Here is a 14,653-nt window from a genome sequence, read left to right as displayed (position 1 = left end):
GGCAATCTATTGTTGGGCATCTGACATACGTGCCCTGTCCATCGAAGTTGTTATTATGGCATCAACACTAACTGTGTTGGCACGTCTCAAAACCTCAACATCTGGGATACGGTCTTGCCACTTGATGTTGAGAATGAAGCGAAGGTGGCAAAGCTGAAGTCTTGTTAGAGCCTTGATGTGTCTGCGGTAGAGAGTTGTACACTCGATTGGGGTATAGCAAACAGGGGATGACTGCGGCTGCATATACCTTCACTTTGGTACTAGTACTGATGTCAAGGCAACTCCACAGTCTCTTTTGTAGTGCACCATAGGCCTTAGTGGCAGAAAGTATTCTCCGTTCCACTTCCAGATCAGCTGAGTTTGAGTTAGTTAAGGTACTGCTCAGGTAAGTAAAACTCTCTGTTGACTTCAGTGGTTCATCATGGGCCATAATCGTCTCTAGGTGTTCGTTGGATAATGTGGGAGGCTGATACAGTTGTTCGGTCTTAGAAATATTCATCTTCAATCCAAACATCTCAGCTGCAGAGGAAAAGCGATCTACAATCTGTTGCATATCAGATGCGTTACTAGCTACAAGGGCCGAGTCATCAGCATAAAGTAGTTCTCTGACACACATCTCCTGTGTCTTAGTGTGGGCACGAAGACGGGCGAGGTTGAAAAGTTTACCATCAGTTCTTGTGCGGATAAAGACACCCTTTAATGAAGCAAGTCGATATTTTTTGATGATTTAAGGTATTGTTTCTGCGTCAAAGGTCACAGTGCAGTGGACATCACCAAGGTCGCACGGAGGCACCGCATGTCTCCTTTTCCCCTTACCTCCATGGACAAGGCCTTCATCACTGTGTTGGAGATGACCGCTGTCTTGAGCACTGAGATCATCAACTATAGAGGTGAGGACGCCCCTGCTTTTAAAACTTTCATCTAACCCCTCCATTCTCCACCACCCACCCCACATCCAGTCCCGTGGAGATGCTCCTTTAAGATCGGTGTAGCAAACATGCTCTGTCCACACCTGGACAACTCACTGAATCAACAGTGTCTGCCCACGGGCGCCATGTCAATCACACGCACGCAGACTCTCCTGGGCGCAAGAGCACATGCATCATAAACAAACCTTTCCTAAATATAGCTGCAAGCAGCAATGATTGGGCAAAGAGGGTTCAGCAGGACACAGTCGCCATGGCGACTTGATCTGACCATGTTATACGCATGGCTGTAAACAATGAGAGGGAGAGCACATTTTGGCATATTGCAGTTGAACTCTGTTGACCAGATGCACAGCTTTTTAAAAAATCTTTTTCTGGGACTAAATGAAGTCACATTTTAGTGGAATAACAGGCAAAAATGAAATCTTACATTAATGCTGGATCATTTCTGGCCGTTATTTAAAGACCCACACCAATCATCTTTTGATTTAGGTATTTTGTTTATTTATTTTTAATGTTTTTTTTATGTTTTTTAAATTATGTTTATGTTGTTTTTAGCCAAAATTTAAAAAAAAACGGTGTCCTTTCCTTGGACATATTTTCTGCAGAGCAGCAGAGGTTCAATAGAAACTCACCTCTGAGCTGTGGGCAGGACCATTGGCAAGGAGTAAGCCCGTCCTCACTTTCTGTCAACCATCTTTTTTTTAAATGCCAATTTTTCGTCTCCTCCTGATTCATAACAATTTAAATAAAGAAATCCTTAGAAATACAATTTGAAGCTTAGGCTATATCCGCATTATGTCCGTAATTATAGTGCAGGACTGTTTATCTAGTTAGACACCATGCTCACTACTTTTTTGATGACATCATAGATTTATTTTTCCAAAACAAAAACCAAGTAAATATGAATATTTTACAAAAATTGTTTGTTAATCCACTGTGCTTTGATTGATTGATTGGTTGATTGATTGCTTGATTGCTTGATTGATTGATTGATTGAGTTCAAGCACTGTAGTCAAAGCAATGAAGAATTCACACAGATTCTTTAAACTCATTACAGTGATGATGAAATCCATAGATAAAAAAACAAGACAAAACATGATAAAAACCTAGTTATTTTATCAAAAATAATTTGCAATACATTATTTTCACATGATAAGTTGTGTAAAAGCAATGCATTGTGGTAAATGTTTGACAATCTAGTGAGGTTTGATGCACACTGGTTTTTCGAGACTTCTGGGAGATTTTTAGGGGGAAAGGATTTTGGAATTGTAGATTTGGAAATCTCCCAAAAAAGTGTCCAATTTAGTGCACCGAGCAGTGACAGACTTTGGAAATGACCTTCATTTTTTTATATATGTCCTCCATCAGGAGAAAAATGCCACAAGGTTATGTTAAAGCACAATTTTTGTTGGAGTGGGTCTTTAAATATCAATTTAGAGAAACTCATTTAGGTCTGATTTGAGGAAGGATGGAAGGAACAAGTTCTCGTCTGAAATAAGTTTGTTTTTAGAGGAATAATTCAAATATTTCTTTAGTACTGCTGATGCATTTTAGCATCACCTTGTCTCTGACTCAGAGCTGTTCTTTTTCACAAATAAAATCCAGGATTTTGCTATCAAAATGTGGTTTGATAAAGTCACTATTCAATTAAGTGAAAAAGCTGCATTGGGCCTAAAGCTTATTTTGACTTCCCCTCAGTGGCTAGAAATAATAATTGAATCAGTGCTAATTACTTGTGTTTTTGCGTTTGTGCTATTGTTGAATTTGTACGATTTGTTTTAATGTAACTGTAATTCACACGGTGAATGCCCCGATCCCAGCAGATGCAAATGTGCACACACTAATAGGTTTAAGCAGAGGAGGATCTTGTCATCCTTCTGGCAGAGCAGGCTAAGTGCCGGTGGAGGGTGACAGAACCGAGGCGAGCCCCGGAGGGTGAAATGCAGGCTCCTTCGCTTTTCTTCTATGAGGAGGACTCAGAGCGATGAAGGCCCGGGGCACATGTGACTTTGAGATTAGTGAAGATAGAACAAACACTTTATCTCTGGGGTTGTAAAGTGATGTTTCATGTTTAGACGAGGGCAGCTGAGAGGAGGAAAGCTGGAGAAGGAAGACAGAGAAGGTAGCTAGAGATTAAATATTTAGATGGGCGACAGCTGGATTTTGAATGTGTGAGTGAATAGAATCAGAGTTTGTTGACATGTGCACCCATGTAAACAACTAACCCTTTTTTGTTTGGATTGAAACTAGAATCAAGTTAAAATAAGTAGTGTGCACTGCATCTAATCAATAGCCTTTTAAGCCATTTTTGACATAAATAAATGTATGAGTTCTAAGCAGCACAGCAGACACACTTATAAATTTCAGCGGTTAAACGCTGAGACAAGTAAACTTGCTGTGCTGCTGCACTGCCCTCTTGTGGCTTGTCTTAGATTTCTTGACATGAAGTGTCACTTCAGGGAGAAAAGCAGTTGTTGCAATGTTGCTGTCAGAAACAAAATAAATGTTGACTTTTAGACATGGTTAGTGATGAAGGTAGGAAAGAATAGTCATCCAAAAAAATATATGGAAGAATCTCTTAATAGAAGTAAATAAACAATAGAAATATTTTTTTGCCATTTTTTAAAACTTAATTGCAATCTGATGCCACCTGTGTGTTTTTTAATCAAAAATCCCACTCTTCTTAGAGAAATGTGTTAAAGGAAGATATAAAAATCCAGAAAATAGAATGAAATCCTGTTGACCTTATAATGCTGGATTTGGACAGAAGCTCGTGTTGTTTCCTGCAGATCATAATCCTCTGCTGGTTTTTACGTTTGTGGGTACTTGTGTTCAAGTGCACCATTTTTTTTGTTTTTTACTTCTTTGATATCAAAGCTTGGATCTTCATATTACCACCCACACAATCACAGCGTTTCAGCTCTGAGAAATGCTATTTATAGCCACACAGCAGCTTGAAGTATTTTACTGCGTTTTTTTTTTTTTTTTTACTTCCACTCACCTTTCTGGTGGATCCTTCTCTTTCTTTCATTCTCTTTTCCTTTGCAAGCTCATTGAAAATATCTGGTCTTCATCCTTAAAGGTTGTGGAAGCAGTTAAGATATTTGAGCTGACACTTGCTCCATCAATAAGCTAAAATAGAAGCAGAGTGCATGTGTGTCCGTCAGCTCATGGGTTGAAAGTAAAGAAAGACCCATATGTGTGGTGTCACACTGTGTGGCTCTTCAGTGCACGCATACACACACCTCTAGTGCACATTTCTCCTTGCATCCTTATCCAAATCCGACGTACGTCGTCGCCTTCTCTGTGCCCGCCTCCCTCCTCTCACCCACGTTGTTCTCCCACAGATGGGATGGGTCGAGTCCTGGCTCAGGACGTTTATGCCAAAGACAACCTCCCGCCCTTCCCCGCTTCGGTCAAGGATGGATATGCTGTGAGAGGTCAGTGTCTTGCAATCAAAGGTCTCTTCTAAACAATTTGCTACACCTGCCGGCTCTTGGACGTGGTATAGGAAAAGCAGACATTGGACTTGTGCTACTGTACTGAACATTTTATTTGGAGAAGTCTGTGTACAAATATGGAGGATCCACTTTTTTCTGGAGTCAAGTTTTTCTCATATCACGCTGTAGTATCTAGCTTTTGTTGTCACTTTGTGTTACAATGAAGCTGGCGATCAGGAAAGTTCTAAAATCCATGAGGTAAAGGAATAGAGATGCAGGCCACACTTTCCAAAGACGCGATAATTTTCAATGCAAATTTTGCATTTACACTCGTTTAGAATGAGGTTGGACCACTTTTTAGCAGCATTTCGTCCGAAAATGGAGCCAAAAATAAATGATGAAAAATTGAGCTTTTAAAAATCTCTAAACTCCGAGCCGTAGACGGGAAGTGGGCTGAACTTTGTTTTTGTTTTTAAAGTTGTGTTTTAAAGTGTTTTCTTGCAAAAGGTTTTACTGTGGTGTTATAGAATCTATCAAATTTAACTAGTCTGTTGGGTTTAATTCTAATGAAAAATGTCAAATTTTTCCTATTTTTGATCTCTTCCTGTTGCTCCTGGCTCAGGCAGAGAAACTGGTTCACCCCTATGACACATGCCTGCATGCTGACTGGGTTTAATCCTGATAAATCTGTCTGTTCTCTCAGCGGCCGACGGCCCAGGTGACCGCTTCATCATTGGAGAGTCCCAAGCTGGAGAGCAGGTTTGTGTTTACTTATCCAGACATGTTTACCTTTAACTTCCACCTATTTCCCTGAGAAGTAAAAGCCTGTGTGTCCTGAATATGAGCATAAAGTGCATTTGTCCTTGACTTCACCTCTTGCCTTGAGCAGCTTTAGTGGCACATCAGTGTACTGCTTTGGCAGATGATGAAGAGGCTTTTGCAGGAAAACAAGGCCAGAAACTGAGCATCTCAAGCCTCTGAGACAAGCTGTTTTTTTTTCTTTTTAAGATTTGTTTGCTCCCTCAAACTCTGAGCATCAATGTGCATGCAGGTTACGTGTCCTGCACTTTAGTTCAGATACATTTTAGCACATTTTTCTTGATGGGGTTGATCCCTCTGGCTCACAAAATCCATCTTATTTATTTCTGATTAAATCTCAGTTAAAGTCCCACTCTGATCATCTTTTGATCTATTTCAAAAGCATTCCAAATGATGCTGTTTTTAGCCATAAATCAAGAAACCTGTGTCGTTTTCTAGGACATAGTTTTTGCAGAACGGCGGTAGAAATTCCCCAATGAGTTGTGGGCAGGACTGTTGGCAATGAGCAACCCCGCCCGCCCCCTCTTCTCATAAATTCGTCCATAACTGAGAGCTCTCTGTTTACACACTCTACTGCTAGCTTACAGCCCCTTACACCCCCAACCTAACATTACTGGTGCATCAAAAGGGCAAGCAATATTGGAGCTATCCAGCCGTACAGTTTTGAGCCAGATGCCAAATCAAATGAGGAAAATTAAGACGAACCTTGATCTGTTTGCCAGTAAGTGGACGCATCAGAATGTAACGGAGCAGGGAGCTTTTCTATTTCACAAATAAGCCCTTTTTCTGTACCTGATTCACAACAGTTTAAATGAAGAAATAGTTAGAAGTGCATTTCTCAGTTTAGTTTTCTTTATACATGTCCTCCATCATCAGAAAAATGCTACAAGAACATGATAAAAACACCCCTACATTTTTTTTATCTGACTGGATTAAAGAAAGAAATCTACGTACATATTATTCAGGAATAATCATAAACTGAAATCTTAGCTGCAAAATTTTACTAAATCTGGGTAACCTTTACTTTCTTTTCACATGAAGCCCACCCACACAGTGATGCCTGGCCAGGTGATGAGGGTGACGACAGGTGCACCGATTCCATGCGGGGCAGACGCTGTAGTCCAAGTGGAAGACACCGAGCTGCTTCGGGAGTCTGAAGATGTAAGCTTGGCGTTTCCCAAAACCTAATGCAGTGTTGCCAGAACAGCTGATCAGTTCTATTTGTCCATGGTTTATCCGTCTATAAGGGCACAGAGGAGCTGGAAGTACGAATCCTGGTACAAGCCCGTCCGGGACAAGATATCAGGTCGATCTGATTTCCTACATTAAATTTGACACATTCAGAATAAAACATACAACATTTTGGGCAGACTGTGTTTTAAACTACAGCTTCTTCCCTCCACAGGCCTATTGGTCATGACATCAAACGTGGGGAGTGCGTTTTGGCAAAGGGCACCCACATGGGCCCCTCTGAAATAGGACTGTTGGCGACTGTAGGCGTCACAGAGGTAGAGGTCCAAAAATTCCCTGTGGTGGCCGTCATGTCCACAGGAAATGAGGTAAAACTTTCAGGAAGTGCTGCGTCTTTTTTATTGTGAATTTACCAAAGAAAACTTGATTGTTTTCCCTCATTTCCCCTGATCTGAAATTTGATTACATTTTCTGATTAAGTAAAAATTATCATCTTAAATTAGCAATAATCATTTAAAGGAGATTTACAGTCAATTTCTTTTTCCGCTCCAGCTAAAACTTTTCATGTGATGTTTAAAGGCGCATCTCAATCTTGTTATTTCTGAGGAAAAATTAAAATGTGTGCATAAATTTGTTTAAGAAAATAAAAAAATGTGTGGTTAGCTATCAGATATATTTGTGTTTTACACGTCTGAACCTTTATTTAACATCAGCAGTTTGCTAATGACTGCACTTACTCTTCTCCTGTTTATTTCCTTTTCTCGCCAAACTTTGTTCAATGTTACTCAATGAGACACTTTACCTTAAAAAAAAAAATAACAACGTGTGTGTTGAATAAAATATGAGAGTTTCCAACATTTAATCTCTCCTGGATCTCCGAAGCTGCTCAATCCAGAGGACGACCTTCATCCAGGGAAGATTCGGGACAGCAATCGCTCCACCCTGCTTGCCACAATCCAGGAACATGGCTACCCCACCATCAACTTGGGCATTGTTGGGGACAAGTATGTTTTTAGATCTGGCCTAGCCAGAATGTCCTAAACTAATAAATTAGTTTCAACTTCTTATCATATTTGAAAATCTTAATTTGGTTGTTTTTAACTCCTGTGGAAAGGGTTTTTTGATGCTCTGCTGTTGGAATAAGGTGTTGTTTTTTTATTTCTTTTTTTGTGCCTTGCAGTCCTGATGACCTTCTCAACGCTCTAAATGAAGGCATCAGCCGTGCTGATGTCATCATCACCTCAGGAGGAGTGTCAATGGGAGAGAAGGTAAAAAGAAGCAAGAATGCTGTGTTCTACTGACACCTTGTGGTAGAAGAAGGAATAATGAAGGATGTCATTGTTTGAACATATAACTATATGTCCAGTATATATAATTATTTTTTTCTCCCTCTAAAATATTTAGGACTACCTTAAGCAGGTGCTGGACATCGATCTTCATGCTCAGATCCATTTTGGACGCGTTTTTATGAAACCAGGGTAAAAAAAAGAGAAACTTTCTTGAGTTACGGTTGTTCGCCTTTTCCACTCCTAAATACTTGTTTTAAATTCTTTTCCCCTTTAGTCTCCCAACAACCTTTGCCACTTTGGACATGGATGGTGCTCGAAAACTAATTTTTGCCCTCCCAGGTAGTGTGTGAAGTTGAGAGAAAGAGGAATTTAGCCAGCTGTTTGCTCTGAGACGTCACTAAGATATTTTTCTCTGTGCTATCTCCCCTCTGCATCTGTCCGTCTGTCCTAGGAAACCCCGTGTCCGCTGTTGTCACTTGTAATCTTTTTGTCATCCCTGCTTTGAGGAAGATGCAGGGTATTTTGGACCCCAGGCCCACCATCATCAAAGCGAGGGTACGGTCACATTTTTAAAAACAAATTTCAGCACAGATCCAACAAATCAAAATATTTAAAAAAAATAAAAAGGCAAAAAAATACTACTTTGTTGCATCTCGATCCAGGATTTATTGCCATTTTCATCATCTGCTTGATGCATATTTAGTGTTTTGCTGTGACTTGGCGGCGTCACAGCCCACACTGACCTGCAGGCCTGCTCCCCAGTCATGAATATTGATAACTATGGAGTGGAAAAATCACAAACAAAGTGAGCATCTTATGTCCCAACCTGCTTTATCACGAAAAGGATCTGGTCCCCTGCCATTATGGGTGCCATCCAGAGTTCAGCGCTCCATCATTTGCTGTTGTAAAGCAGTTAGAAATCAGCTTAAATGTATTAGTGCCACTTAGTATGGGGAATTATGACCTGAAAGCACAAATACAGCCAGACAATTTTCTCTAAGCAGACAGTAAATAGAAGAGCGGCTTATTAGAAAAATACATCAACTTTTAGATGCAAATGACAGAATCTGCATCATAAGTTTAAAACATTTTCATAATTTCGTTTTAATTGTTTGGTACTTAGATTAAGCAATAACATTTTTTTGAACATTTACTTTTCTGAAGTCTTTATTTATTGAAAGTATTGTACATAAATAAACCTTGAAGGATTACAGTGTTCGGGGCTTTGCAGGAATCCCAAACCAAATTTACGCACTCTGAACTCTCATAAAGGAAATATGACAAACTTTACAAAAAGTTTTGTTTCTTTTTAGCCCAGAGAAGAAGTGTTGAGACTCCTAAATGAAAAAAGAAAGAAAAGCAGAAATAGAGCCAGAGGGATTTCAGGAGATGATATGAATGTGAGCTAGTTAAAATAGAACTTTATTCAGGTAGTTTAGTTTAGGTGTAGAAATGTTTTAAATCAAATATTTGCTAATATAAAGATATCTTGACATGATTTGTTTGCTTCTAGTTGTCTTGCGATGTGAAGTTGGACCCTCGCCCTGAATACCACCGCTGCATTTTGACGTGGCATCACCAGGAGCCTCTGCCTTGGGCACAGAGCACAGGTGCAAAAGGCCGCACCTGAAAACACACAACCTCCCAGAATGCTGTCAGACTGACAGATGCATGAAATACAAACACAAAACACCTGGATTTAGCTTTCTCCTGCCACTGCTTTGCCTCTGAAGACGCTTTTGGACAAGCGTGGGCCTGCAATGTCCATTCTGAATAAAACTGTTCATACTTTGGGGTAAAGAGGAGCATCAGGAATGCAAAGTGTAACAAACACGGCTGATGGATAACGCTCTGGTTTGGAAAATTCTGTTTCAACACAATCAGTAAAAACCAAATACATCATTTTACCTCATGAAGAAAAAACTTGTTAACAGTTTATACTTTTCATGCCAGAATAAGATTTTTGGTATACATTTCTAAACCTTAAAGCCTTTTGAGGTAGATTCCTCAGAAAGAAGTAAAAAAATTCTTACCCCACTGGCAGATTTTCTTTAACGTCCCACTCTGATCATCTTTAGACCGATTTTTAAATTGTTTGCAGTGACCTTTTAATTATGATTAGGCCGTTTTTAGCCTCTTTTTTTTAAACTGTTGTTTTCTAGAAAAATACTTTCTGCAGAGCGGCAGGAGTGCATCAGAAATTTGCCTTTGATTTGTGGGCGAGACCACATGAAGTGAGCCTGCATCATCATGCCTTTGTTTTCACTCTTTCCAGTTAGCTTAAAGTCCCTCACAACCCCATCCTAACGTTAACGGTGCAGCAGAAATCGTGAGCAATATTGCAGCTATGCGGTCTGGATGCAGATGCAGCTCGGATGAGGGAAAAATGAAAACGTACATGGATCTAGTCGTCTACAAGTGATTGCATTGGAAAGAATCGATGCGCGGAGCTTTATGTCTGCCGATTGTAGCACCTACGTCACTGCTTCAAGCTTTTTCCAAAAACTTTTGTCACCTGCTCCTGATTCACAATGTTTGAATAAAGGAATATTCAGAATTGCAACGTTAATTTTCTTTATACTGTATGTGTCCTCCATCATCCGAAAAAGAACATGTTAAATAGTAATAGTATAATAGACCGAGTACCTCGTCTCTGCTCCTGCTCCTACACCTGGCTGTGGTTCCTGTCTCCGGCTCGACTCGCGCCTTTGACTGTCCCCACAACCACGGCTGGATGAAGCTCGTCTGCTGGACTTTTATATATGTAGTTGTAGATTTAGATAAGTTAATTCTTCTCTATGAGTTCTGGTAAATCGCCTGTCCGTCCTGGGGGAGGATCCCTCCTTCATGTGGGCACCCCTGAGGTTTCTTCGTTTTTTCCGGAATCCGTTTTTTTTGGGAGTTTTTCCTTACCCCAAAGGGGGGTCTAAGGGCAGGGATGCCAGTATAGCATAGTCAGTTTGTTAGTTCATTTTAGTATTTTCCTATTGAACTCTTTGTATTCGTGATCCTTTTGAGTTCATGTTTTACTTCGAAGCCCATCGAGACGACTGTTGTTGTGATTTTGGGCTATACAAATAAAATTGAATTGAAAAATTGAATTGAATTGAATTGAATTGAAATAAAACAAAAAAACAGTTTTCACTGAGGTGGATCTTTAAATAAACAAAAAAATCTTTCACTGGGGTAAGAAAAATGGTCTTACCAAGAATTTTTCTTTAAAGAAAAAAAATCTAGTCCCTAAAACATGTTTTCTTAAACTATGATAGTTTCGCCATTGAACAACTTTTTTCAAGACAGAAAGTAAAACAATTTGCCTTGAAACAAGGATTTCTTCACATAAGATGCAGTTTTTGCAGGAATCTTTTTTTTTCTTTTTTAATCATAAATAAATAGTGGATATAACTGAGTACATCAAAGAAAAATTTAATTTAGTAAACAAACTAACATTGAAAAAGATGATTTGCTCATGTTGCAGCTCGGGATCTCTCATAACATATCAATTTTATTTAAATATTCTACATTATATTTAAAGTTACTTTATATGGTAGATTATTAAAGTTTGCAACTCTGTCCAGATTTTAGCCACTTTTTCCAGATTCTGTCACAGATATGTGTCTCTAGTTCTAGTTTATTCCACAGTCTCACTCTTTTAGGTGAAAAATTGGACTTCAGAAACTAAATCTCAACTATGAGGACTACAAAGTCCTTGCAGTTTAAGCTTTGAAGTCTGGTGACATCAGCAACAAAACATTTAACAGCGATGAAAACAAAATGTTTTTAAATGCTGAATTAATGTAATTTTGGGGCCAAGGTGGTTTGACACATCTTTGCATCAACAGGCATCAAGGGGTTAAATGTCCAAATACAAGGAGTTCAAGATTTTCTGTGATTTCATGATCATACCAGCGTGTTCTGTGCTTGGAACCTAGATTAATCTATGAAAATATGTCAAAAAATAATTATGTTTTCGTCTGTTCTGCAGGGAACCAGGTGAGCAGCAGGTTGATGAGTATGCGCAGTGCTAACGGGCTCCTGATGCTACCCCCCAAAACAGAGCAATACGTGGAGCTGCACAAGGGCGAGGTGGTTGACGTCATGGTCATCGGCCGGCTATGATGTCATCACGGTGGGATGGCGAGATGGCGTCACATAGCACGGGTTGGAAATGGGTGGTTCACGGTGCATGTCCACATATCATTAACTATTCTGTAATATGCAACGGCACAGCTAGTTTTTATTGATTTGGAAAACGTTGAGGTATAGTCAACATCTTGATCACAACCTAGATACATATGAAAAAAAATAATTTAAAAAGATTATTGTATTTCAAAGAAAAAAATATAACTTTTAATGAAAACATTAATTATAAAAAGAGATTTATTCTGTAATATATTATTATGATTATTCTTATTATTATTATCACTATTCTTCTTATTATCATTATTATATTAAGGCAACTTTGTTCCTTTCATTGCAATTGCTTTGTGTGTTCAATGCTAGACCTTATCTATAGCAGTAGCATTTTAATAGACAGCTGTAGGTGCCTGCCAGGACTAAAAAAAAGAAAAAAGAATTTTTTTATTTTCTCATCTTTAGTGGACTAAAATAATCAGTTTTCTGAAAATGGAGAAAACATTAAAAAAAACTCCAGTTTTCCCATGGTGCTCAGGTACGAGGATGAGGGCGCACACTCGACCGCCTCCTTATCTGAGCGCCCATCGAGGTGACACTTCAGTTTTTCTCTCATTAGTATGCATCATAATGGCTTCACAAAGAGCTTTGCTTGTTGTTTATCTTGTGAGTCTTGTTAATGTGCGCAGTGCCAAATGCCTGGGCAGGGAGGAGGTGGGGAGGGGGGACGGGACGGGACGGGACGCACCCCTGTGGGCCCAGACCCCGAAGCTTCCTTATATTCATGGAGACCCGGGTGCAAACTCAGCCCCAAACCCTCAGCAGGGGCGAGCTGAGCCTGGGACAAACACTCTTTTATTTAAACAACTATTTAAGAAAAGATTCCAGAAAAAAAGAAAACAGCTTCTTTAAGTGCTGAAAGCCTTTTTAACCAACTTCACAAAAATGTACAGAAAAAAAAGAACCATATTGTACAGATATATGTGACCAGCACTCCTGAAGAAATTATTAAGCAATGAGGAGACATTGATCAATGCTGTACTATAACATTTTCTGTAATGATATGAAACTGATGAAATAGACTATAATAAAATCCTTGATCATTATGTAAAAAAATGTAACAAAACAATTCTTGTTGGGTTTCTTTTTTTTAATAAAACATGTAAAAAAAAGTCACTTTTCTTTTATTAGCGTTACATTTACAGAAAGCAAACGCCAAGCAAGAAGAGAAGGAGAAACTTGGAGATTGGACGAAGTTTGGATGAAGATTTGTAATTCATTTTATTTCTGAGGCTATGGAGGCTGCAGTGTTTTTGTGTTTCGGGGGATTTTCTGATCAATTTTTTCCTCTTTTGGTAATTTAGTTGTTTTGTGCAAAATTTTTAAAAAAATGTGTTTTTTTCTAGGACATGGTTTCTGCAGATCAGCAGAAGTTCATTGGTGATTTGCCTCTGAGCAACCCCATAACTGAGAGCTCTCGGTTTACATGCTCTCCCGTTAGCTTACACAATTTTGCAACTTTAAGTTTAATCTTCCTAATATATCATCATAAAAATGCCACAAGAACATGTTAAAAACACCAAAAAAACATGATTTTCATTGGAGTGGGTCTTAAAAGATATTTTATTTTCTAGATTACTGACTTATTTATATACAATTTTTATAATTTTGAGTGTCTGACTATGTTCTAAAAGTTCTGAATCTTTAGTGGAAACTCTGATTCTAGCTTTGCATTTCTGGACTGTTAGTCTAAAAGTTGTGGTTTTGGTTCAGGAAATCTGGGTTTTTGGTCTGAATGTGAAAGAATTCTGTCTTCTTTTCTTTTCCTCAGATTTTTAAACTATAATATTTAATCTAAACTAAATGTCTCTGGTTAATGTCAAAACTGTGTTGTTGTTTTTCTCAGATTGTTGGTTAAAATTCTGGGTTTCTTTTGTTAGGCCCACAAATCTGAAGGTTTATTTTTTTGGAGGCTGGTGCTAAATGATCCTGGAGAAAAAACCAAGAGGAGATCCATTGATGTGTTGAAAGAAGACATAAAGCTTGTTGCAAAGGAGGATTAAAGAGAGATAGGCGATTAACTCTGGTCACCTCTCCAGAGAGCAGTTGAAAAAGAAAATATTTTTCTTAGCCTTAAACTTTTGTAAATTTACTCTTCAAATACATTTTTTTTTGTTTATTTGCAACATACAGTATTCCAGATGTTTTACACATTTTTCTTTTGTTTTTCCAGGGATTTATTTTAACTATTCTATATTCCAAGATTATATATTAGAAATTTCCTCTAACTTTTACTACAATAAGCCGACTTTTTCAAAAAGACAGGGTGGGTTTAGAATTTAAAAAGGTCCCTCCTTTTTGTAGTCAAGGTAAAAACAGTTTTTTGTGGTTAACTTTTGCTTCGCCACTTCCTCTCCTTTTCCATTGATGAACAAGACGCAGCATTGCAGTGAATCATTTCTAACCATAAGACGCTTTCACCATCACTCTTCCTCTTCAGGAAGGTAAGTATTTAGGATGTAGGAACTGGCGGGAGAGCTTCTCATTTCCAATAAGGAAAAGAGGTTAATCGCAGAGGTGTCAGAAAGGATTAACCTAATAGAAAATGCAGCAGGAAAAAGGCGGCTCTGGGCTTTGGCTAGGCAATATGGGATTAGACAGTTTCAATGCAAGTTAAAATGACAGCAGATCCCATTAGCTAGAGATGATTAATATTGCCATGACTAGAACGTAGACATTCATCTATGTGGAAGAGTATAAACAGAGTTATACATAAGGGGATCAGTGTAAAGATGATTGTCGGAAATAACAGCAAATTATTTTTCCCCTCAAGTGTGGCAAGTTTGTTTAT

At 38.7% G+C, this 14,653-nt stretch overlaps 1 protein-coding gene across 10 annotated transcripts in view; it reads left to right on the top strand.

Annotated features, from left to right (window-relative positions):
* Positions 1-12,931, top strand: part of gphnb (gephyrin b) — an 87,260-nt gene extending 74,329 nt beyond the window's left edge. For 6 of the 10 annotated variants that reach the window (XM_023953016.2, XM_023953015.2, XM_023953013.2 and 3 more), the window contains 13 exons: positions 753-890; positions 4,277-4,369; positions 5,073-5,128; positions 6,230-6,349; positions 6,436-6,494; positions 6,594-6,747; positions 7,262-7,383; positions 7,560-7,647; positions 7,784-7,857; positions 7,943-8,010; positions 8,120-8,223; positions 9,182-9,278; positions 11,654-12,931. In XM_023953016.2, the coding sequence (XP_023808784.1) occupies positions 753-890; positions 4,277-4,369; positions 5,073-5,128; positions 6,230-6,349; positions 6,436-6,494; positions 6,594-6,747; positions 7,262-7,383; positions 7,560-7,647; positions 7,784-7,857; positions 7,943-8,010; positions 8,120-8,223; positions 9,182-9,278; positions 11,654-11,787 (1,307 nt within the window). In that variant the 3' untranslated portion in view covers positions 11,788-12,931. The remainder of the gene's footprint in view (positions 1-752; positions 891-4,276; positions 4,370-5,072; positions 5,129-6,229; positions 6,350-6,435; positions 6,495-6,593; positions 6,748-7,261; positions 7,384-7,559; positions 7,648-7,783; positions 7,858-7,942; positions 8,011-8,119; positions 8,224-9,181; positions 9,279-11,653) is intronic. The other 4 variants (XM_023953017.2, XM_078942645.1, XM_078942646.1 and 1 more) reach the window with 1 other exon arrangement.
* Positions 12,932-14,653: the final 1,722 nt, after the last annotated feature.

The sequence above is a fragment of the Oryzias latipes genome, chromosome 24 (assembly GCF_053564925.1).
Source record: "Oryzias latipes strain Hd-rR chromosome 24, Olatipes_Hd-rR_3.1".
NCBI classification, from domain to species: domain Eukaryota; kingdom Metazoa; phylum Chordata; class Actinopteri; order Beloniformes; family Adrianichthyidae; genus Oryzias; species Oryzias latipes.
This window is presented reverse-complemented; position numbering and strand designations above follow the sequence as displayed.